This window comes from Acipenser ruthenus, chromosome 7 (assembly GCF_902713425.1).
Source record: "Acipenser ruthenus chromosome 7, fAciRut3.2 maternal haplotype, whole genome shotgun sequence".
Lineage (NCBI taxonomy): Eukaryota > Metazoa > Chordata > Actinopteri > Acipenseriformes > Acipenseridae > Acipenser > Acipenser ruthenus.
This window is the reverse complement of record NC_081195.1, coordinates 17,603,112-17,629,593: the sequence shown is the minus strand read 5'-3', so window position 1 is coordinate 17,629,593 and position 26,482 is coordinate 17,603,112. Positions and strand designations below refer to the sequence as shown.

Sequence of the window (26,482 nt, the reverse complement as noted above, 5' to 3'; positions counted from 1 at the left end):
ACTTAATTACCAATGTTTGACATCACTTGGTTTATTAAAAGTTATGCACTAAAATGCTGTTTAAAATCCCCATATACAGCAGAATCTTTGTCTGTTCCTGGTGTCAAATATGCATTAAGATCTGATAATTTAGCCTTCATTGCCGAACACATGTTTTTGGTAGGTATGGATATAGTGTAATTTGAAGCATACACACACATTTCTTTCCATCAAAATAGCTCGCTGATTGGTCTGACACAGAGGATTTGGACTTTGTAATTGGCTCTTTGTCTTTGGAAGTGAATTGCAGTGAAATCCACTACAATACGGCAATCCGATCACAATAGTTAATTTTCAACGTGCATTTCTAAATCATTTATAAGTCTTCCATTTTAAGTCACATGCAAAGTTACTGCGGATGTCAGATACAGTATTGCAGGAAGTATAATGCCACAAACCTCAGAAAGGGTTGCTCAGTTTGTTTTCTGAAAGCAGAAAGTAGAGTGGAAGTGATACAGTAGTACTTAGACATTCTTTGTAGTTAGTCACTCCCCTGTCTATTTTAAGTACTACTCAATGCTTTAAATGTTATTTCAAATTAGCTTGATCAGCATTACCACAGGTCCCCTTTTCATTCTGATACACATAGTATGACTCGTTCCTTGTTTTTTATTTATTTATTGTAATATGCCTGATTTTTCAGCAACATCTATAGATAAATACACTGTATACTGTTGCTTTCTTCTTGCAGCTTGCCCACTTGAGTGAAATTGACCTGCAGCACAGGAACTGACGACGCATCGGTCTAACGTGCTTCTCGGAAACTGACTACAGTAGTACACTGAAATTAAGCTTGAAGATATAGAATATAAGACAAATATCTGTTACAGGATTCTTGCCCACTTCAGAAGCCGTTTGGACTTGCTCGCTCCGGGTCCAAACACACGGCTTCGACAACAACCGGCACTGCAAACATACCTTAGTTATAAGGCGGATACCGGAATGTTGACAACTTAAAAAAACGAATCGGCATTATTTCTACTACTCCTCAGGCAGCCAATGCCGCTTCAGGACGTCAGAGTCTCCAAAGGGGGACGCCTCCCATTAAAATTGCTCGCTCAACATATAGAAAGTAAACAATCAAAAAAATACCTCTGAAATCCTGCAAAATATAAAGAAAACAGACGTGTGCTTTATCCAACTTATTACACAGAGGGCGCAATAGCACGTTTTAATTATATAGCGTTGAATTTAAACCATAAGATCTTCATCTTGGGAAATGTGCGAATAGTGGCATATGCAAATACTGTACACCTCACCTGATGTGCCTTGTTTCACTAGGAACATACCATTTACACAGGAGCAAGCTGCATTCAAGAGGTCTTTTTCTCAGCTACATCTTGGGGGCTGTAAAGTGGACTCTTATAACGTCTGGGATAAATTGATCAAGTAAATGGAACAACAAGGCTAACATGAATAAATTAATATTTTCAGTAATTTACTAAATCAATAACAAAACAAATTAATTGTGTAAACAATTAAAGACAAATATTTTTAAGTGTGTGACAAACTATTATAACTTCTGTTTCGTGTTAATATTATTTAATGCCTGAGTGCAGTTTATTATATAGATTTGAACAACTTAACCACCTGAGGCTTATCACAATCTATATGCAGGAAAACACACTTTAATGCTTCTCTTGAACAAACTCAAGAAAGCACAGTCACCATATTTCAAATAATATACCTTACATGAAGACATAACTACTCCCTGTTTACACTTGCAGCGCTGAGATCTGATTTTAAATTTACGGAAACTCCCATGATCCTACAAGTTCCTTGCATCCAACTAGCCAATCAGGGTATTGAACATTGTTTTGTGGCTCTGCCATTGGCTGAGGAACGACGGAAGCGCGGTATTCAAAGTTTCTAACTGCAGTAGGACAGAATTGAATGGTTCAGTAACACTAGCAGGGACTGTAGAGCTATTAAAAACATTATATCAACACATTTAAATATTTATCGGGGTTTTAATAAACGGGGCAGAGAGGTGGTTGAAGATACACATTCCATATAAGGTAAGGACATTTTATAAAACTACTACCATAGCGATTTTTAAATATACAAATGCAAAATACGTATCAAATGATACGGTACTGTATTATTGTGGGAGGAAAGTACTGTAAACTGGTATTATACGTGGTACATTATGAAGAATATATGTTGGTAGTCCTGTTCAAGTAGTTTAATGTTCCCTTTTGCTATGTGCCGAATTCTGCTCTGCTGTATTGTAAAAATGACTTTAGTGAAACAAAAATATATTTTCTGTTTATAAAAGCGCGTTTAAACTGTTAACAAATGTTCTACAGCAACAGATTATGCTGTTTGTTTTTATATAATTGTTTTAAGTGCTGTCTTTTGTTGTATCGTAGCTTCTATTGAGCGACAACACTGGAAATGTTTTGTCAAAATCCATCTGTTGGTAAAAAGGACGACAAGGGGAGGAATATTCAGGTCGTTGTCAGATGCAGGTAATTTGTTATCCCATGGCTTCTCTTAAATGCTATTTTTACATGATATTGAATGCCCTCCAATTAAATCTGACGTAAACATTAAGTCGCTCAGCCTCAGACTAGATTAAATGGTCATTGCCCATTCACTGTCTGTAGACATACTGTGGGCTGTGAAGAACTGGAACCTGATAATTTAACAGTGACGCAGTATAATATAATTACATGGGATTGTAATTAAGCAGTTACATCCTTAAAATGCTTAATTCTGATATGCTCACCTATATAAATCTTAATATATCTCTGCCTGTCAGAAATTAGCTCGACATGACATTTGTGCCGTCAGTTGTTTTGAAGGTGGTTCTAGACCTATGGTAAAAAATACATTAAATTAAAAATAATAGAATAATACTAATAAAAAAAAAAAAAATCTGGTTAAATGACGTCAATGGTCTATTTAAAACATGAAGCCCCGTTTCTCCTCTAATGTCATGCTTTACAAAGAATTTTCTTTGCAGTTTGGAGTATCAACATGTTAGAATGTGTTTTTTAAATTCCAGACCCTTCAACAATGTAGAACGCAAAGCATCTTCTTATAGTGTTATGGACTGTGACTCTGGAAGAAAAGAAATTCTTGTACGTACAGGAGGTGTTGGAGATAAAACGCTGAAAAAAACCTACACCTTTGATATGGTAAATTGATCTCATGCACAGTACGCTTTTGGTTTATTTACTTTAGACAGATTGGTTTTTTTTCTAAAAGTGTCGTTCATTTTATAGGTTTTTGGGCCTTCTGCAAAACAAATTGAAGTGTACCGCAGTGTGGTGTTTCCCATTTTGGATGAAGTTATTATGGGATACAACTGTACAGTGTTTGCGTAAGTATTGGGCAACATTTTAATTTTATTATTGGAGCACAATATGCACATTATACTTGTGCACATAAAATGCACATTTATGCTGAGTCACCCGCTGAGCAGAGTGGAAAAAAGGCAAAGATTAACAACAATTAACTCCTGCAGATTAAGCTGTTAAACTTTATTGTTGTTACACTCTGTGCAGTTATCAATGAGGTTATGTGCAACAATGCAAGTACTTGTCATGAGTGTGTTTTAACATTATTTTAGTTGCTGTAACGTAGGTAGTTTTTGGTATTGCCATTTGATACCGTACATACATGTCAACAATCATATGGTCGGGACAGTCCCGATTTCCTATCAAATGTCCCTCGTCCCGATGCATAGGAAAAGAGTCCTGATATTTACCCATAGAAAAAAAAAAAATTATTCTGCACAGTAGAGTTAGTGAAAACCACACGCTGTGCTCTTCGTGTGGCTGACACATCTGCTGATCACTAACTGATACAAAGGTAAGAATGCTTCATTGTGTCTATTTTTACTGTCGTGATGGTCGTGAACAATCTATTTCACTCAATGTTTTTCCTTCTTTCTTGAGTAAATTGTTGATGCTCAATGCATCAGAGAAGAAAAATGCAACTTTTGCACAGCAGTGTGTATGTGTGTGTGTATATATCTATATATATATATATATATATATATATAAGTTTGAGAAAAAGGAAAACTTCTGTGTACCAAAATGATCAATAAGAAAAAAAGAAAAGGATATTTCAGGTACTTAAAGGTAGAATTATTGATTACAAATCAATTATCAGGACGTTTTGGACTACAAGTCCTTCATCTGCTGAATACAAAAAAACAGTGCTTTAAGAAGTTGATAAAAAAACAAACAAGTAGTCTTTTAAACAAAATTCCAGAATGATGATGATGATGATGATGATGATGATGTTGATGATGATGATGATGGAATTTTGTTTAAAAGACTACTTGTTTGTTTTTTATCAACTTCGTAAAGCACTGTTTTTTTGTATTCAGCCGAAGAAGGACTTGTAGTCTGAAACGTCCTGAAACTGATTTGTAATCAATTATTCTACCTTTAAGTACCTGAAATATCCTTTTCTCTTTTTTTCTTTTTTCTTTATGTATGTCTGTCTAATTTTTTTTTTTTTTTTTAAATACAGATATGGGCAAACTGGAACTGGAAAAACCTTCACAATGGAAGGAGAAAGGTCTCCCAATGAAGAATTTACATGGGAAGAGGCAAGTAACTTTTTTTAGTAGTAGGTTGGTTTTGTCATAGTTTTTATTAACATGCCTGCTGAATCATGCAGTGTTCGGAGACTGCTGTTTGAACAATACCATATTTATTGGATAATGCTGCATTTTCCCACAGTTATGTTTAACTTTTGTTAAACATAACTGCAGCTTAGGAAACAAATTAAGAACAACCTTATTAAATTGTATGGGGTTCTACACCATTTTCTATGTAAACATGTAAATATACCTCGCACCTTTTATACTGCATCACAATGTTTGTGGCCCAAAATCTTTATTTTGTTTTCTCCTATTCCTCCCTCTCTTAGGACCCTCTGGCTGGTATCATTCCTCGAACTTTGCATCAGATCTTTGAGAAGCTGACTAGCAATGGAACGGAATTCTCTGTCAAAGTTTCCTTGCTAGAGATTTATAACGAGGAGCTTTTTGACTTGCTGAGCCCTTCAACTGATGTTAACGAGAGGCTACAAATGTTTGATGATCCTCGTAATAAGGTAAGAATTTCAAAACTGATTAGGTATTGTTAAACAATTTTCCCTCTTGACTTCATCCAATGATATTTACTACTGTACATATGTTTAAGTTGTTAGATGTCATCATCCAGTTAAGAAGTTTACTCATTACATTTCATAGCAAGAGGGTTTTGTATAACATATCTTCCTTCAATGCATTTTATTTCTAGAGGGGTGTTATTATCAAAGGACTGGAAGAGATTTCTGTACACAACAAGTATGAGGTTTATCAGATTCTGGAACGTGGTGCGGCTAAGAGGAAGACTGCTTCAACCTTAATGAATGCTTACTCCAGGTACTCGCTTATTTGTTTCACAATTGTGCTACATAGAATGCTGCATTTTAGTCTGTGTGAATTGCCTATACCATCACAAAGCCGTCATGTTATGCCATCTCTGAACCGTCTTAACTCCTGTATGAAATGCTATTCCGGTGTAGCGCCCAATTCAGTATACCCTCAGAAATCTTATCCCTGGCGCATTGCATATGCGTAAAATGAGATCGGCTCATTGGCACAGCTGACTTCTTTTGCTCATGTCTGAGGTAGAATACGAGTGATGTGCATGCGCAGCAGTTGTCGGCTGCATTTTTATGGGGCGCCGTTTGTGTCCTGCACCATTTTGTCCACGAAAGGGATTTTGTGCACAAAATCCCTTACAACATGCATTTCATCCCACAAAATGAAAAACGACTATTAAATTTCATCCACGAAAGGCAAAAAACAGTTTATTTTGTAGACCAAAAGGTAAAAGTTTTAATTTTGTGGATGAAATGAAATAAAACGTTTTCATTTTATGGACAAAATCCACTTTTCTATTTTCATTTTGTGGACAAAATACACTTTTCCTTCGATCATTTTGTGGACATAATGAATTGTCAAGTATACATTCTGTCCACGAAAAGCAAAGTAAGTTATCAGTTTCGTCCACAAAATTATTTAACATAACATTGTCATTTTGTGGGACGAAATGCAGATTCTGTGCACAATACCATTTTGTGGGACGAAATGATAATTCTGTGGGACAAAATGCACTTTTGTCGGACGAAATGCACTTTCGTGGGTCATTTGACTATTTGCGCCATCGTCATGGCGCACTGTCACATGTTAAGTGTCACCCAATGTGCAGACTGCTTAGCGGCACGCATGCTTTTCTATGGAAGTAGGGTATTACCTCTGATTAACGTTAGAGTTTTTTTTTCTGTGTTTTTGTCCGACCATTTCTCCTCCCCCTTTAAAAGTTCAACTGATGATTATTGAGTCATTAGTGTCTCAATGGCAATGCAAAAATGTGTAATTTCCGTGCTGTTTTGTTTCACATTGTGGTTTTTCAAAATTTAACTTTGCTTTATCTTTCATGACAGTTTTTCTGTTTATATATAAAAAAAAAAGCTTCTTCTAAATAGCGGAGTTATCTAGTTTATATTACATAACTATAAACGCTGATAAACCTTGATTAGCGTTCCCCCAGTTCACATCAGTCTAGAGACAAACGCATTTGATGCACGTTTAAAATGGGGGCAATAATAATGATCGCACCTAATTTAACCCGTCACAATTCACACATTTCTCAGTTTTAATCAAGAAACAAAAAAAACTGTTGTGTGTGTATATGTATATATGTATATATGTATATATATATATATATAGTGTCTTGCATAAGTATTCACCCCCCTTGGACTTTTCCACATTTTGTAGTGTTAAAACCTGGAATTAAAATGGATTTAATTAGGATTTTTTGTCAGTGATCTACACAAAATAGTCCATAATGTCGAAGTGGGGAAAAAAAATATCTACATATTTTTCAAAATTATTTACAAATAAAAAACTGAAAAGTCTTGATTGCATAAGTATTCACCCCCTTTGCTGTGACACCCCTAAATAAGCTCTGGTGCAACCAATTGCCTTCAGAAGTCACATAATTAGTTGAATGGAGTCGACCTGTGTGCAATTAAAGGGTCACATGATCTCAGATTAAATACACCTGTTTCTGGGAGGCCCCAAAGTTTGTTAGAGAGCATATCTAAACAAACAGCATCATGAAGACGAAGGAGCTATCAAAACAAGTCTGGGATAAAGTTCTGGAGAAGCACCAATCAGGGTTGGGTTATGAAAAAATATCCCAAACTTTGAACATCCCCCGGGGCACCGTTAAATCCATTATTAAAAAATGGAAAGAATATGGCACAACCGCGACTCTGCCTTGAGAAGGCCGTCCACCAAAACTCAGTAACCAGGTAAGGAGGGCATTAGTGAGAGAAGCAACCAAGAGGCCAGTGGTAACTCTAAAGGAGCTGGAGAGATCCACAGCTGAGATAGGAGAAACCGTCCATGGGACAACTATAACCCGGACGCTCCGCAAAGCTGGGCTTTATGGAAGAGTGGCGAGAAGAAAGCCATTGCTGAAAAAAACCCATATCAAATCGCCTTTTGGCAAAATCCAAACGGATGTGGGAGACACAGCAAACATGTGGAAAAAGGTTCTCTGGTCTGATGAGACCAAAATTGAACTTTTTGGCCTTAGCGCAAAACCAACACTGCTCATCACCCTGAGAACACCATCCCCACGGTGAAGCATGGTGGTGGCAGCATCATGTTATGGGGATGCTTTTCATCGGCAGGGACTGGGAAACTGGTCAGGATTGAGGACAAGATGGATGGAGCCAAATACAGGGAAATTCTAGAGGAAAACCTGTTTCAGTCTGCAAGAGACCTGGGACTGGGGCGGAGGTTCACCTTCCAGCAGGACAATGACCCTAAACACACAGCCAAAGCTACACTGGAGTGGTTTAAAAACAAGAACCTGAATGTCTTAGAATGGCCCAGTCAAAGCCCAGACCTCAATCCGATTGAGAATCTGTGGCAAGACTTGAAAATTGCTGTTCACCAACGGTCCCCATCCAACTTGACAGAGCTTGAGCAATTTTGCCAAGAAGAATGGGCAAAAATTGCAGGATCCAGATGTGCAAAGCTGGTAGAGACTTGCCCAAAAAGACTCACAGCTGTAATTGCTGCCAAAGGTGCTTCTACCAAGTATTGACTCAGGGGGGGTGAATACTTATGCAACCAACAAATGTCTTTTTTTTTTTTTTTTGTTTAACTTTTGTGTCACCATAAAAAATATGTTGGACCTTCAAAGTGTTAAGTATGTTGTGTAAATCAAATGGTAAAAATCCCAATTAAATCCATTTTAATTCCAGGTTGTAACACTACAAAATGTGGAAAAGTCCAAGGGGGATGAATGCTTATGCAAGGCACTGTGTGTGTGTGTGTGTGTGTGTGTGTGTGTGTATATATATATATATATATATATATATATATATATATATATATATATATATATATATTGCTGCTGTGTGTAATATAATATGTAATTAAGTATTTTACCCACTATTCTGCTCATTTGTTTTATTTCTATTGCCATGAAACCATCTGTTGACTGACAGGTTTGAAGGTTGTACTGGCATGATCCCTTTGGCTGTGTGAGGGTTATGACGGTATTATACCATTATACCAGCATAGATTGCGCAATTTCGTGCTGTGTGAATGGGTATTTTAAAGAATTTTTTAAACGTCACCGAGACGGCTCAGTAGAGGCATTTGAGTGGTGAAAGGGGCAGTTTCTTATAAGTAAGTAGTTGTGGGTGTTAAATAACTCCCCATTGGTAAGAACTTTTACATTTAAACATCTTTGCATGTGGTTAGAATCTAATACAGATTTTATAGACCTGTGGTAAAGTGGTTTGCAGTGCTCAGGTGATTAGGAAACAGACAGAAAACAAAGTTCACTATCCAAGCAGGTTTTATTATTGTAATCCTGGTCTGGCGACCACAAAGAATACTCCCAGGCAATACACAGCAATGTGTATTGCACGGTTTCAAACCAACGGATTGCAGTCCCAAAATAAGACACAGTTCAGAATTAATGAAACACAGTGCAAGACACACGTTCACAAGTCCAGAGTGATTGTTATTGTGCTTGTGGTGAAAATACAATTCATTTGTGTACAATGGTGCAATGTTATCCGGGTTTAGTGCTGGCCTGTAGCGACAGCTCCGGATCGTGTTAGCTGTTTAATAAATAACAAACAGTATAATTAGAACAAAACAAACAAACACTAGACACTCGCAATAATATTTTGCTCGTCCTTTAGCATTCTCTTAACTATAAACAAAGGAACAGATCACCTAGCCATGTCCTTTTGTAACTTCAGTCACGCCCCCTTGGTTAGCGAGTGCAACCGTTTCTCCTGCAATCTGCGGTTGCCACATCGCTTTCCCTCTGGAGCGATGACTTCACTCTGTTCCCTTTACACTGCATCCTCGTAGGTCGGGAGAGAGATTTATCACCAATAATCATTCTGTCTGTCACAAGACCCCAATGATATGATTTAATAAACTTTACACTGTGTGGATATATCACTGTTCCTATGTTCTTTTAGCCGCTCGCACTCCGTCTTTGCAATTACAATTCACATGAGGGAGACCACTGTTGATGGAGAAGAACTTGTCAAAATTGGCAAACTGAACTTGGTAAGTGTAAATGGCATTGTTTTATACTGATACTTCTGCTTTTTTGTGAGTGTTGCGCTGTGCAGTGTTTCATTATTTCTCTTCAGGTTGATCTTGCCGGCAGTGAGAACATTGGTCGCTCCGGAGCTGTGGACAAAAGGGCACGAGAAGCTGGTAATATCAACCAGTCACTCTTAACTCTGGGCAGAGTGATCACAGCCCTTGTGGAGAGGACCCCTCACATACCATACAGAGAATCCAAGCTCACTCGTATCCTTCAGGACTCTCTTGGAGGTCGCACAAAGACATCGATCATCGCCACCGTTTCCCCTGCTTCTGTTAATCTGGAGGTATGTGGTATGCATATTGTATTGCTGGGCTGCTGTAGTAATTCTGTGCCTGAGGAGTCTGCCTTGTATTTTTGTACCGAATGCTAAGTCTACCATTTTTTGGTGTTTTAAATAGAAATGCATTTCATGTAATTTTGTACATATATTTTCTATTGTGGTAAGGACTAGATAATTTATAACAGCTGTTTGACGAGAGACCCGTGGATTACAAAAAGCACGAGAAATGCAAACCTAGTTGCAGGTCAAAGCCATTGCTTTGAAAGGAAGCTCTACGGGCCATATTTGGCTTCGGAGGCTGTTGGTTGGACCACACTGCTTTATTTAGCTTGGTGGTGTAATTTTTTCTTTCTGTAAAATAAGGTTTTATATACTTTTTTGGAAATGTGTAATCCTTCTGCCTTATTTCCAGGAAACCTTGAGCACACTGGATTATGCTAACCGGGCAAAGAACATTATGAACAAGCCCGAAGTGAACCAGAAACTCACCAAGAGGACACTCATTAAGGTCATTTTTCCATTGTACTGAAAAGAACAATTTACCATCTTTTACCTTATGGTCTGTTAGATACAGTAATGCTGTTTAGGGTTGTTCAGAGTTTATAATTTTGTCTTAACGTTTAACCGTTGTCAGATATATGAAGGTCAAATACAGTATAGGCACTAGTGTAGGCCAGTTTCATGTTTAATATTCAGCTTTGTGTTATATAAACAAATGTACACATGTTGCAGTAATTTAAAACCAAGTGATAGGGGGCTTATGATAGCTTTTATTAGTTTAATACTTTTAGGAAATTAAAGGGAAAAGAACATCCATACTTAACAGATTTAGAATTTCGGAACATGTTTCCTATAAGTGTAACATTTATTAGTCACAAACAATCTGTAGATAACAGCCTGACACCTTTTTTTTTATCACAATTAAGCTTGATACATTGGTGGACAATTCATTTTAACCCAGATTGTTTCCTCGGAAATGTCACAAAGCAATAGTTTTTAATGAATGAATGTTTCATTTTCAATTTGTAGGAATACACTGAGGAAATTGAACGCCTTAAACGTGACCTTTCAGCAGCTCGAGAGAAAAACGGAGTGTATATTTCTTCTGAAAACTACGAGTGAGTAACCACTTTAGAAATTATAACATGGAAGCTTTGTGGTGCTTGCCATCAGTGTGCCTGACCACAACCAGTGCTGTTTGTTCTATGCCTTTTAATGAACACAACATTTAAAAATAAATAACATGGGTTTAACAGTAATGACTACATACACACATGGGGAATAAATATGGCTAATACTATAAAAAGAAAATATTCTAAGGCTGTGTTCACACTGGGTCTGTTTAGAGGGTTTGGTCCTCACTCGGTACGGTTCGGTACGTTTGGTGTGAAGTGTGAACAACAAAGTCCGCTTGGGAAACGAACCGTACCGAGTCCACCTAAAGAGGTTCGCTTGCTAAACCTCAATGTGAACAGCTGGACTTGGGGAACTGCATTAGGGTTACCAGACATTCCTGGGAAAATTGAGATTGAATTGACAGCCTTAATTTTTTTTTTTTTTTTTTTTGTCCCGGTCGGAAACAGTAAAATTGTAATCGTCCGTGTTTTTCTATTGTATTGTAAAAAGAAGTTTAGCTCGCATGCAAACGAACTCTGTTCCTTTGCTCGCAGATACATGTGAACAGCAAGCACACTGACACATGCAGCCTGAGACTTTTCTACGAGGCTAATGTATTTCAACTTTATTCCAGTTTTATGAACAGCAAAATAGTAACCCAAGATGAGCAGATTTCTGAGTTCATAGAAAAGATTGCAGCAGTGGAAGAAGAAATGAAACGGGTATGTTTTTTGAATCATAAAGCTGCATAATATATTGGACAATTAACAGTACCTTAATACTGAAACCAGCCATAAGTTTCTTTAATTCAGGTACAGAGAATTAAGTGATGTCTCATGTGAAAGAAAATAAAACTGTAGGGGTCCCTAGTGGCTCACCAAGTAAAGAAGCTGCTGTGGGAGTCCTGCAAACTGGAGAAGGCTGGTTTTAGATTCTGTAAACGATTGTCTGTGTATATATAGTGGTAAAGTGTGTGTGTGTGTGTATATGTGTGTGTATATATATGGTGTGTATGTGTATATATATATATATATATATATATATATATATATTTGTGTGTGTGTGTATATATATATATATATATATATATATATATATATATATATATATATATATATATAATGCAATATTTTATAATAGTGTATGTTAAACGTTTTCTTAATACGTTTTAGGTTTCTGAGCTATTTACAGATAGTCAAAAGGAGCTTGAGCAATATTCCTCATATCTGGAAGAAAAGGAAAAAGAACTTGAGATGACTCAAAACAATCTGCAGCACACCAAGCAGAAGCTGTCGGAGGAGGTGTTTGTGGTCTCAGCCTTGCAGACCACTGAAGAAGAGCTTTATGGAGTTGCGGACCAGGTTAGTGTTCTACTGTGACTGGTACAACTGCTTGGAGGTACGATCATAGAACATAATCAAAAACAAATAGAGAGGGAGGGACCGGGGCCTGGGGAGCATGGCTCGTATTAACTTGTAAGGTTACAAACCTTCCTAAATGTATATAAAATATTTTAAATTGAGTTTTATATTTATTTTATTCAGTTGTTAACCACAGTTGATGTCAGCACCGAAGATGTATCTGGACTGCATGCCAAATTGGATCGGAAAAAAGAAGTTGAACAGCACAATGCCAAAATGCAGGAGAGCTTTGCAGCTCAGATGGACAGCCTGTTTAACCAAATGCAGAAATCTGTTGAACAGCAGAGCCTTAAGCATCAGGGCATGCTTGAGTTGTACACCACTTCAGTTGGTAAGTTCCCTATCAAGTACGAGATGTAACCATTACCTAATGGATATTTATACTTAGACCATAAAACCTGAATAGATATACCAAAACTGCACACAGTATCATCATCATCATCATAATCATCATTTTTTATCTGACTTCACTTGTGTTTTACACTTAGTGCGATTTAATTACATGTTTTAATAATATCGACTTACACGTTTGTGCACTCAGCTGTGTTTTTTTGTTGGTCCCCTAGTGGCCTTTGGCCCTACATGAAGCCAGCGGCTTAGCCGCCACTTCCTCGAGATCGAACACCTTAGTTGGCTATTGTAATGTCTCTAAAGCTTTTTCTGCTCAGTGTACCGCACCGTTTGTACTGTACCGTGCCCCGCGCACCGTACTGTGTGTAGTGTGCATTGTAGACCATACCGTGTGCATCGTACCATACCGTGTATACCGTGCATTGTGCACTGTACTGTATTGTTGCTCTGTGCAGTACCATGTGCACCATACTGTGCAAGCACTGTATAGTTTATACTGTAAGGCTATACTGTGCAAAAAGTTTCTTCTGCACCGTGCAGATAATAGTAACAAAGGCTAAGTACCATTCTACATTACAGTGGTTGCATAGCGGCATTGCTGCTTGCGCTGTTCCTTGGTTACTAGTACTAATATATTTACTGTTCTAGAAATTGCAGCAGAGCGGTTGTTTGAATTTACACCACTGCTGTTTTTACTATGCCTGGCTTTCACTCTGAGATGTCTACAAAGCAGGTCTCCCTATGAAGGACAGGCACGGCAGGTGTGCTGCCTGTTTCGGTCCAGAGCATGCTAAGGAGGCACTCGCCAACCGCAACTCCGAGTTCTGTGCTTCTTTTTCTAAGCGCACACTGGAGAAGAGAGTCTCGCAGCTCTGTAGAGCGATCTTCATACATTCCGCCTGGACAAGTCTCTTCCCCCATCCTCAGCTCAGAAAGAGAGGGTTGTATCCTCTCCTGAGGGCTCGGTTCCAAGGGACAGCAGGAAATCTTCACTTAGGAGACCGCCTTCACGGTCTCCCTCGTCTTCTTCCTCTTCCCCTTCTCTTGCTTCTCCTCCTAAGATGCGGTCTCCAAGCAGGGGAATATATTAGTAGAGCTACTGCGCAAGCGCACTGCTTCGCCTGCTCCCTCTGTGCCTTTAGAGCAAGAGGGTAGTACAGCCATAATGGCAGCAGGAAGATCTGTTATCTCTAGCTGCCTCAGACGACATGGCCAATCAAGAGACTCAGATATCGTAACACCAGTAGCAGAGATGTCATTATCAGTAGAGCTTATGCCACTGATTTAAGAGAGCCACTGACGTCCTGCAGGTCCCATGGCCTGTAAATGACAAGCGGAAGCGGTCTCATTTTCCCGCTCCCTCGCAGGTGTCTCCTCCAGTACACCAAGACTTTCTTTTTGAGGTCCATTCGGCTACAGTACCTGCTGTTTCATGTTCTATGGGAACGCTGTACAGCTTACATGAGGCATTGAATCTGGGCTTGTCTAATTTTCCTCCAGTAGATGCCACTATTGCATAACTGGTACACGCTTCAAAGCTAGCGCTCTTGAAATAAAGACGCTACCTGCCCAAATAAACAATGCAGGGTTTCGGAGACGATCCTCAAGAGGGCTTACACAGCCGGTGCGTTAATTACAACAGTATCTTGGTAGCTTACCAGAACTGTTTGTTTTAAAGGGTCTCTCCCAGAGCCATAGACTCACTTCACAGCAGCTCAAGGAGCTGCAGTTAGTGAATAGGAACCTGCTCTGTATATCAAGGTTGAACGGGCAGGCAGTGGGCAGGAACCTTGCTGCTTTAGTAGTTGCAAGAAGGCAACTCTGGTTATCCCAAGCGCAGATAGCTGATGGGGACAAGACACCTTTACTGGATGCTCCCATTACTCCAGGACACACTGGTCTTGCAGTAAATGACATGCTGCAGTGCTCTCGCAGGGCGCGGGAATCTACAAAGGAACTGGTGCGCCAGCTTCCCAAGCAGCCTCCTCCAGTACGTAGACCGGCACAAAGCTGGCATCCAAGGTTTCAGCAGCCTCAGAGACCGGTACAGCCGGCCCCTGCTAAAGCCAGGGTTTTTTTTTTTACATCTGACCTGCAGCTGCGCAAAGGCAAAAGCTTCAGGCTAAGCCGCAAGCAGAGCAGCAGCCTTAGCAATTAGCTGCCACAGGCCCAGGGCCCCTTTTCAGGGCGTCGCATGGAGTACTGGCGTCAATGCACCAAGGACACCTGGGTGCTCAATACTGTACAGACTGGCTATTTTCTTTTAATTCAGATGTGGTCCCCCTCCCTTTTGAGGCGTGACTACAATGTTGGTCACAGATCCGCGAGATGCGCTGGTGTTGTCTCAGGAGGTGTCTCCTTTGGGTCTTCTACGCATGCACCCTCATCCTGCTGTTGAACCAGCCTTGGTTTTTCAGCTCTCATTGAACCGTGGCCGTGATCTGACGGTGCAGTACTGTCTGCAGGCTCTATCCTGGTGGACACAGCCTGCTCACCTGCGCTTAGGTGTAGCGCTGAGCAGCGTCACCAGAAGGGAGGTGGTTACCACGGATGCGTCCAGCCCTGGCTGGGGCGCCCGTGTGGAACGGCAGAGGAGCGCAGGGAGTATGGAAACCCCCGTGGTAGGGTCGCCAAATAAATATTTTGGAGCTGCAGGCAGCGTTTCTAGCCTTGCAGAGTTTTTTACAGGCGGTTCAGGGCAGACGCGTGCTTGTCCGGACGGACCACACTACTGTGGTGACTTATATAAACCACCAGGGCGGCCTCAGGTCCCCCAGTTTCCATCGGATGGCCTGCAAATTATTCACATGGCAGGAATGTCACATGGGTCCTGGCACTCCTGCGAATTGTGGAGGTGTAATCGACTACTTCACCTTGCCAGTTGGTAATTATCAAAGGTACAATTTGAAAATATCCACCCAAAAAGCATTTTTATTTAAAAATTCTACTATTTTAATGCTATAAACGATGGTGGGTCTAAATACTGGTACTCCTAACTAGTGTTGTGTGTGGGGTTTTTTTTTTTGTATATATATATTTAGTAGTCGCCAATTATTTTTTTATATTTCCTCCCAATTTAGAATATCCAATTATTTTTTAGGCTCAGCTCACCGATACCACCCCGCGCTGACTCGGGAGCAGCAAAGACTAACACACGCTGTACTCCAAAGCGCGTGCTGTCAGCTGACCACTTATTTTTACACTGCAGACTCACCATGCAGCCACCTCAGAGCTACAGCGTTGGATGACAATGCAGCTTACAGGCAAGCCTGCAGGCGCCCGGCCAGGCTACAGGGGTCGCTGGTGCGCTGTGAGCCGAGGACACCCTGGCCAACCTAAGCCCTCCCCTGCCCCGAGCGGCGCCTCGGCCGATTTGTGCGCTGTCCCCTGGGAGCTCCCGTCCACGGTCGGCAATGGAATAGCCTGGACTCAAAAAGGCAACGTCCAGGCTATAGGGTGCATCTTGCACTCCATGCGGAGAGCCTTTACTGGATGCGCCACTCGGGAGCCCCTTCTAACTAGTTTTTTCTACTCTGGTTAATTTATAATTAAATGTATTTGCATTACTAAAATTACTACATAAGTGTTGTAGGACAAATGTACACTATAAATATGCATAATTCAGTTATGTAAAGTACTGTATATACAGTATCTTTCTTAATCTGAAAACCTTTGGTTCTAGGTGATCTTCTAAATGCCAATGCAACAGCCTTCAGTGGTACTCTATCCACTGTTGCCAAGTCTTTTGCAAGTCTCAAAGAGATTGTCGACACTGAAATGACAAAAAGTCTGGACGCAATGCTGAAGCAGGAGTCGCTGTGTGAAGAAGCAAAGAGCAGTCTTCAGAAGTGCATGGTGAGTTAGGCTGATGAATCCCAGACACTGAGAGTGCCTGAAGCCTGCCCTGAAGGGACCATCCTCTCTCGGTGTTGAGGATCGGTTAGTAATATTTATTATTATTGGACTGTCTTTTAGGTATGGTGGGAATTTTATTTTCTATAGATAATCATGTATCGACTGCTCAAAATGCATATCTATACAATGGGGAAATAGGAGGAGTCTGCATACATACGTATGTCTCACCATGGTCATGTTGGCCTATATCTAGAGAATGCACTGAATATGAAAACCTGTTTATCACATTTAGAACAGTGGTGAGGAATGTATATTTGTAAAATTATGAAGTTGTTTTGCTGACCAGTAGCCATGTTGCATTATCACAATGCAATGATGCACAATTAAACCTTTAACCTAATGAAAAGATGTCTGCTGTCAATTGTGCAGAATTGTGTGTGATGTAGACTGCTATACACTGAGCACTTGAGACCTGGTCCACACAGGGTAGTGCATTAAGCTAGGCCTGATGCTTCGCAAAGGGATAGTCCAATGGTTCTTGTCTGGATTGCTAAATGCTACTTTAAATGTGTTCTTAGGAAGAGCACAAAGCTGAAATGGAGGAAATGCTTCTAGCAAGGCTATTGCCTGGAATTAATTCTGTACTGCAGCTGAACAACCATCTGAAACTAACTTTGCAGAGTCATTCAGCATTGGCAGAAAAGGTGAGACAGTATTTATCAAGCGCATAGTGTATTATAAAGTAGATGAAATACCTTCCTTCCCATATATCAATATTGTTTAATAAACAACTGACAATTAAAATTGTCTAAAATTGTTGCAGCACTGGGTAAAATTAATTCTCAACGTTTAATACCAACGAGGCTGCAAAAGCAGGAAAACATGTACATTCTTAGATATATATTGTGATTTATTAGTTTACTACTTACAAGTACTACTGAACTCCAATGTCTGCCCCTAATTTTTTTCAATGTCTATTTGTTTTTGGATATGCAAACATTAAGCACAACACTACAGATCCACTGACTTTGCTGTAGATCACACAGCCTGTTTTTTTTTTATTATTATTAGTCCTAAATAGTTACTTGATTTGTTGGAAGTGTAATGCATTTGAATTTAAAAAATAAATAAAAACTATTTTTTAGATGGAGACCATGAAACGGGAGATGAGCACGTTCTTCAGTGAACACGGACAGGCTCTCACTAAAGTGCGTGAAGACACTGCCACAGTGCTGGCCTCTCTAAAGGCAGAGCATGATGCTTTGAAGCAAGAGGTCAACAAAGCAAACGACAAGCACACAGAGGTTTATATCTACGTATTCAACTCTTTTATTCAACAGTATCTTTTTGTTTTGTTTGTTTATGCTTTTTTGTTTTTGTAGGGCATATCCCAGGTGATTTCATGTCTACAAAATCAGTTGAATCTTTTGGCTTTGGAGACTCAACAGAACTTTAAAAGTGTGTTGAACAAGACTGAAGCACTGCAAGCTTCAACCAGTTCTTTCCAGCAAACCATGGAGCAGTAAGTGCTGTACATTTTATAAATAAATGTATTAAATAAAAAAAAATAACAAGAAGCATTTGCAAAGGGCATGGGCAAAATATTATTTATAGTACATCACAATGGTTGCTTTGCTCACAAATAATAATAAAACGCTGGCTGGGAAATGTGCTTTTTATAGTATTCTGTGGGGGAAGACTAACCGAGATTTTAAATTATCAGGTAATTCAGGTAAGAGAATAGATAATGAAGTTTGTCCTCCTACAAAACAAACTTTCAGACATATTGGCAAGCTATATTGTTGGAAATTGCTACAGAATTTTATCTATGGCATTGTGAAATGTCTGCATGATGCAAAGAACCAAAATATCTTCCAACAGAAGAAAATACTGAACAATGATAATGTTGCCCTTGCCAGTAGGATTTAAGAATATTATTATTATTATTATTATTATTATTATTATTTATTATTATTTATTTCTTAGCAGACACCCTTATCCAGGGCGACTTACAATTGTTACAAGATATCACGTTATTTTTACATACAATTACATTACTTTTTTACACATTATTTTTTACATACAATTACCCATTTATACAGTTGGGTTTTTCCTGTAGCAATCTAGGTAAAGTACCTTGTTCAAGGGTACAGCAGCAGTGTTCCCCCCACCTGGGATTGAACCCACAACCCCATGGTCAAGGGTCCAGAGCCCTAACCACTACTCTACACTGCTGCAGCTTTTTGTTAAGCACTCCTGTGAACTACTACAAGTTTACTGCAGCAAACAATATATAATACTGTTATTCAGGAATTGTAAGCTGCTTCTAAAATAGTGACATAATCTAAATTAATCAAATACTTTGAGTGTAATTTAGGGAACTGGTGCTGAAATATATTTTTCTTTATTTCTTTACAGTCATTGTACAAACGCAGTGGAGAGTGCTAATTCTCAGCAAAACAAGTTTGAGTCCTCTGCAGATAACTTGATTAAAGAGATCCGACAGGCATCCAGCGAGGGGGTGAAAGTCATAGAGGAGTCCAGTGGATACTGTACACACTTGAGTACTGCTGTTGCAAGCCTGAGCGAAGAAACTGAGAAATGGTGCAGCTCCACAAACTCCAACATTGTGTCCTTTGCAGACAGGCAGCTTTCCTTCCTGAATGGGAACAGGTCTTTAGTTCAGAATTTACAGCAGGTACCTCAACTTTTATTTACAGCTTTAACGTTGGTGTCGCTACAGAACAGAAGTTGCCAGAGTTACTCCAAATATACTGCTTAACATTGCGTGTGTTTGGGGCTAGGCTTATAGCGGTTATTTGAACTTCACAAGTTGACAGTCTATTCTTGGCTCCCACTAGACATCAACCCATTTGCTTTGCTTGAAAGGAGCCTGGACTGCTTGGCTGGGAGTGTTTGGGTCAGGACTAGTGTGTGTGCAGAGCTGAGTGGGAGCAATGCTCTTTACTGAGTGAAATTCTCATTCAGTTTCTTTTTTTTTTTTTTGATATGTAGTACATGCTTTTGTCAACTTGCATTGAGCACAGGCTATGCTGCTGAATAAATGAGCTGGCAGCAGCAAGCTGCTGTATTGAAAGTAATTAGTCATTTTTAGGCTATATTTTAATGTGTATGGCCAATTGAATTTAAAACTTTTGGGGTTGTGGCAAAGTGGTTAGTAGTGCGCAGGTCTGGAAGTGATGCTGTGCAGTAAATAATGCGACCACACACAGTTCCAAGGTCATTTTATTCTTTGTTTCCTTTAGAAATCCTTTTTCAAAATAATAGATGGTGATGCACAACTGTGTAACCCGCAGCCTAAAACAAGGGTTGCAATCCCCAGATAATAAGCTTCCAGGGTGTAGGTTTAGCAGTCTATGGGGAGCTCCCTTGTGGCGCATCCAGTAGAGGCACTCCGCGTGGAGTGCAGGATGTGCCCTGTAGCCTGGAGGTCGCCGGTTCGTGTCCAGGCTATTCAGTCCCCTTTTCAGTCACACCCCCTTGGTATTGTGGCTCCGCCCCTTTTTCTGGATGGCCGACTTCCAACTTCCCTGGAATTGATTGACAGCCTTTCCAGTCCAACGTTTTTTAAACCCGCTAACAATAAAAAATTGATTAAGATCTATACAAAAGTCTTAAGTTCCTGGTATTCAGGTATTCAATATAAAATATTGTTCGTGATGCCTAACAACCATAAAAAGGCATCTGCAGAACTGCCAAAAGCTAATTGTTAGTAGATATGTGGTTATTAAACACATAAGTGCTACTTATGTTAAAACTAACCTTTTCTCCTGCTTTTTTTTTTTCTCTCTCTTCTCCTCCAGGATGTGGTCAGGAGTTGCGACTCCCTATCTACCGAGGTGACTGATCAAATAAGAGGGCAGCAAGGCTCTGCAGAGAGTGCACTGAGTGCCCTTGTGGAACAGGTTGGGAGTGATAAGGAGATGCTTATGGATCACAAGATTGAGCTTGGGGACCAGGCACAGGAAGGCTTGCATGAGGTTTTAAGATTTCTGCAGGAGGAGCTCAAGCAGGATGTTCCAACAGGTATTTCAAATGGTTATGAATTTTCATGGGTAATGGGGGGGGGGGGGTTGTTTAAACAATTGATTACACCTGTGTGACCTACCTGCACTTTTTTAGTTAGTTTTTGAAAAGTCTAATGCTCGCACACTGTGTATCACAAAATGACACAGATTAAAAAAAAGTCCAAAGCAGAAATATATTTAATCTTATTCACACTCACATGTGCAAAAAAGTGACAAAGTGCTCAGAAGTGCTACAATGCAAATGTTTCAGCAGCCCCCGCTGCTATCATCAGTGCATAATACTAAACACATGTTTACCATTTATATAGTCTCAAATCATTCATGTTAACAATATACATATAAATCCAACTGATAATTAGACTGGCAACGGCAGCATTGATTTAATCAGAATTTTTTTAATTGGCTTTTTTTAAAAAAAACATTAATAAAGAACATTGTTTTGAAGCCATATTATCAGTTTTAGATCTTGGTATCCAAGAATACTTGATCAATTGATGGACAATGGACCCAATTGTTAATTGGGCAAACAGCTGCAATCCGATCATTAAGTCAAGTCGATTACATTTCAAAGCACAATACAGGATTAACATTTTCTTATGTTTGTTTTAGAAAAAAGTCAAGACATTTATCAGCAACAGTCCATCATTTACATAGACCCAAGTCCATAGCAATATATGTTAAATGCTGAAATATATAGTACCTTGAATTTGCCAATAGAATTGATCCTCAAAGAGAATTTTTAGTTAATACTAGTTCTGCAAAATTAAGTAGTAATTCAGTTGGAAAATCTGAAACATTGACGTCGATCTAAAAAATATTTCATTGCCAGTAGACCCTCTGAATGAGGTATATTAGTATACAGACTGGAGACGTCAAAATTAGAAAGAAATACATTAGAATTAAGAGGACCCAAATCATTAAGACTCTCTAGAAAATCTCCTGTATCTTTAATGTAACTAGGAAGTTCAGTGACCAAAAGGTCTTAAAGAAATCTACAACATGTAGTCTTCAACTAAATTGTAAACGCATTATACTTGGACCATTTGTGGGTTTTTTTGTTTGTTTGTTTTTTTTAAAAAGGTGGTTTGTAACTTTTTTTTTGTTTTGTTTTGAACAATTCTTTTCTATATTCAATTTTTAGGCACCACTCCACAGCGCAAAGAATTCCACTACCCAAGGAACTTTTCTAAAACCAGACCACGTGATGTGCTGCTTGAGCAATTCAGACAAAAGCAACAGGAGCTGCAGGCTGCTTTTAATACATTTGAGCCTGTCCAGGAAGAGCAAGTTGATCAGGTATGTCATAACGGTTCTAAAAAAAAATGAAGAGTCAGAAAAGTTTAACTGAATCCAGCAATAAGTCACCCTGACTGAATGAAAGCCTGCATACTACTCTGTCTTTACTCCGATATTGATAAGCCCTGTGTTCAGAAAAGATTTCTGGTATGCAGAGTCATACAGCGCAGGTTCAGGTCCTGACTGCGAAGTCGCCGGTCTTTGCTGGGGATTACGAAGGGAGTGTCGCATTGGCTTTGGCGCTCCCGTGGGTTAAGGAGGCAAAACAGGCAGGGACTTTCTCCATTGCGCTACAGCGAACCCTGCTGGCCAGGCGCCCAGTGAGCTCAAAAGCGGACACGTACAAGGCTGACATTTGTCTTCCAGAGGTCGGTAGCTTTCTGACAGCTGAAGTTCCTGGGTTGAAAAGATGAAGCTGGCTCAGTCATGGGATCGGAGAAAGCTCGACCTTCAGTTGTCCTGAGCTGTGTGGGGAATTGCTGCGCTGAGGGGAAAAAAATATTGTGTAACAGAGCAGCTTTTAGCATTAGCCAATTTAGTAGGGTTCCAGATAAACACCCAAATTACTGTCCAATATTTACTATTACAGAAATATTTTACAGAAAATCTGTGACAGCATAAAACCCCAAGGTTACACTGATTCTAATCTGCAAAGTTTTTGTTTCCATATGTGCACAACAGCAGTACATAAGTAATTAAATAATAACTTGATACACTCATTGAATGACAAATAGACCCACAAGTAATTAAGTTATCAGTTTCTTTTATATTTGCTCATAAGTGCTGACTAGTCAATTTGCTATAATTTAATTGTTACATTTCACACAATGACTGTCAGTCAGCAACTAATATACAAATGAAAACAATCACAAGCAAAAAATACATAAGCCATAAATTTAATTAATTCATATGGAAGTTATTAATGCGGTTATCCAGTAGTACAAAACAAAATGTTCCGTATATCCAAACATTGAAAAAAACCTCAGATGTATCCACAACAAACAGTCAAAAGAAAACAAACAAAAAGTAATGCCCCGAACGGAATGAAAGAAACCCAACAAAATATTATCCACAAACATTCCAAGCAGAATAAAAGAAAAACCGTGGACACGTACGGAAAGCGAGCATGACTAGATAAAGAGCTCCAACACGGGTGAGCCAAAAAAAGCTAGTCCTCTATTCTCCTGCCTTTAAAACCCCCATCGCCCAATTCTTTATATAGGCAATGAAAAGGGAGAAATTGATCAATTTTAAAATTATTAGAACAATGAACAGAATACCTGGCCAGGCTTCCTCATGAACAATTAAGTACAGAGGGTGACACGCTTATTGTGCCACTTTATGTGGGCGTGGCCACAATTGGGCATTCCAAATTGGGGAGAAAATCGGGGGTTAAATAATTGCACTAAATTAATTATATATATATATATATATATATATATATATATATATATATATATATATATATATATATAAATAAAATTAAATTAAACCCCATGATCCTTTTTTTTCTTTTTTTGCCTGTTTGCAGGCATTCCTTGTTGGTGAATTTTCTAATGCAGGTTTGTTTCCCTCCTCCACTGGTTTCAGGACTCCTTGGAAGATGATGCAGTAAATGGTTCCAATGAAAGCATGCTGAGTGAAAGGTCCTGTATTGATGATGGTATAATGTGCTATGAGAATGGAAGAGCCCCTTTCTTCACGGTAAGAGCAGTTAATGTGTTTCTTTATATGCCTCTGATTTGAAGAAATGCATGCCTTTCCTGCTCACTGCTGTGACTTTGTTTGAAAAAGGCTTTAAGGCTTGGAGCTTGTAATTTCTGCCTTTTTGTTTGTTTAGTTTGTTTTGTTTTAATATTAAGGGCTTAAGTTATAATAAATACTACAAACTCAAATATTTCAGTACATATTGTGTGGCAAAGTGGTTCGCAGGGTACAGGTGTAGGAGTGATGCGTTGCGCAATGAAGAAACAGACAGTGATAATCCAATCAAGAAATAGATTTAAATTGTAATGCAGATCTGGTGACCAAAACAATAATTACAGGCAATACACAGCAATGTGTATTGCACTGTTCAAAACAAAGGGTTTGCAGTCCCAAACAGTAATAAACACAGTCCTGTTCCAAACACGGTACACAAACATGGTCACCAGTCCTGGGTGCGTGCTGTAGTGCTCGTGGGTGCTTTACAATTATTTATTTGTGACACAAGTGGAGTGCTGTCCGGGTTCATGCTGGCCTCTGGCGGTAGCTCCGGATGTGTTGGTCATCTCTAATAACAATAACAACAATTAGTGACAAAACAAACAAACACTCACGATACACTTCAATCCTCTGGTCCTTACGGATTCTTTCTCATTAACCAAAACGAAGGAACAGATTTATGTCGCTTCGTCCCCTTTTTGTACTGTCATACATGACCCCTTGGTAAAAGATTGTAGCCGCTCCTCCAATCCACGGCTGCCACATAGTTTCCCTTCCGGGTCAATGCATTAGTGCACCAAAGCTCCGCCCCCTTTCTACATGACTGACTTCCTTTTAACCCTGGGAATAAATTGTCAGGTCAAACAGTCCAGGGTATTCTGTTCCCGTTACTTCGCGCTCTCACAGGTCGGTAGGGAGATCTACCACCAAGAATCATTGTCTTTCTAACACAAGCAGACAAATTCTATTTTTCAGAGTTATACACCACTGTATGAAAAACATTGTGTACTGCCTGATCATGGCATTGCAGGGTATATAATTGTCACTGACATACTTTTGTTTGCTTTTTAGCGCAAGAAGAATCAGAAAAAAGAAAAGGAAAACCAAGCATCTACCAGCTTGCTTGATAAATCAAAAACATCAGAGTCAATGGAACAGTCCATGATCAGGTCTAAATTACCTCTCAGGTTGCAGAACTAAAGGAGCAAGCTTTTTTATTAGTTATTCCAGGAGATTATCTTATTTTCCTTCTTTTTTTCTGTTTGTATTTTATACTTTTTTTTTCTTTTACATGTGTTCTTAGTCTTCTGTCGTCCTGCTTGAAACTTATATAATTCACTCAAATCTAGATGTTGTGCATTTAATTGTCAAACTGGAATTAAATTAAATGTGTTTGGAAAGTACTGTACTTTTTTAAAAATAAAATTGAAGACTTTTCAAAAAGATAGATCTGGTTATTTACATAGCTGCCCCAGACCATTTGGAGTGCTTTTTTCCTTATTTTTAGCTTGGTTAACTGTTTTGGTCATTGAGCACAACAAACTTATGAAAAACTGTGTTTCTTATTCTAAAACTTTTACTTGGTTGGTTAAAAACGGATGTTGGTGTGTCCTTTTTATATAATATGCATTGTATATAATGGATTTTTACATTCAAATTTAAATGTTTTCCTTTTTCCACCTCCTTTATGTATATTAATTGTTAAAGGTTACAGCTGCTTTATAGTGAGACTATTATAACGTTCAGTTGTGTAGAACCTGTTAGTTTGAAATTAAACACATTTTCTGTTGTATTCTCGCTGTGCAATAATTATGTATTTAATAATATTTGCTGTACAGAGAGGACACCTGCACTGAACTTCAAATAAATGAAACCTTTATTTTTTTATTTAACATTTTACCTGGGCTACAAAATAAAATATATAGTTGTATGGTTTTGCTTTGTTTTTTGTAATATTTTCGAGCCACTCCTATTTAGTCTTGCCAATAGCGGTCGCTGAAGCTCAGAGCCGATCGAACCAGCGAGCTCAATCTTACATGATGTACGCTGCACTCAGCTGGTGCTTTTTAGGTAATTTTATCCAAACAATTTATTTACAAATGTGCCCCCACTGGAGCGATAGCAGGCGGTTCCCTCTCTGAATGACTGAGTAGAATATAAGTGATAAATCAAAGACTTGTATTGCTACAGCTACAGGGTAATATAAAAGCAGGTCGCTTAAATATTTTCAAAAGAACAAAACTTGCCCGATCCTAATCCAGTATGACTCAAATGTGACTTGTTTGATATGCGAGGTAGCCTGTTACCTCCAGAGGGCGCTGGCGTACTTGTCTGATTCTCCTACAATACGAACCCATCAAGCAACTACTGCAGGGACGAGGAAAAACCAAATACCGCAGTTGTTTGTCTTCAGTGTTTACCACTTTAACAATGAGAAGCATGCATCAGCCTTCATGGACTCTGCCATATAAATGTGTTAAAATGAATTACTCATTCATACATTTCAGCAGCATGATGTGTTGCACACATAGTTTCACAGTATGTTTGTGTGGGTGTATGACTAAGCTAACAATATATTTTTGGTTAATTTTATTGAAATTAGTTGGCTTACAACACGTTTTGTTTTTCCAAATCTAAATATATAAATGCAAAAATCAAACCACAACCTTATTCCTAACCCTAATTGCAAACCACGTCTAA

At 39.0% G+C, this 26,482-nt stretch overlaps 1 protein-coding gene across 1 annotated transcript; it reads left to right on the top strand.

Moving 5' to 3' along the window:
- Nucleotides 1-1,835: 1,835 nt before the first annotated feature.
- Nucleotides 1,836-25,717, top strand: LOC117415252 (kinesin-like protein KIF11). The gene is made up of 23 exons (XM_034025349.3): nucleotides 1,836-2,057; nucleotides 2,412-2,510; nucleotides 3,050-3,182; nucleotides 3,270-3,367; nucleotides 4,528-4,606; nucleotides 4,930-5,115; nucleotides 5,304-5,428; nucleotides 9,574-9,664; nucleotides 9,751-9,993; nucleotides 10,403-10,498; nucleotides 11,020-11,108; nucleotides 11,741-11,828; nucleotides 12,279-12,467; nucleotides 12,651-12,858; nucleotides 16,561-16,733; nucleotides 17,312-17,437; nucleotides 17,879-18,037; nucleotides 18,116-18,255; nucleotides 19,152-19,431; nucleotides 20,558-20,780; nucleotides 21,924-22,078; nucleotides 23,669-23,782; nucleotides 24,854-25,717. Exons 2-23 carry the CDS (start codon nucleotides 2,437-2,439, stop codon nucleotides 24,980-24,982), a joined length of 3,198 nt encoding a protein of 1,065 aa, XP_033881240.3. The 5' UTR covers nucleotides 1,836-2,057; nucleotides 2,412-2,436; the 3' UTR covers nucleotides 24,983-25,717.
- The last annotated feature ends 765 nt before the right edge of the window (nucleotides 25,718-26,482 follow it).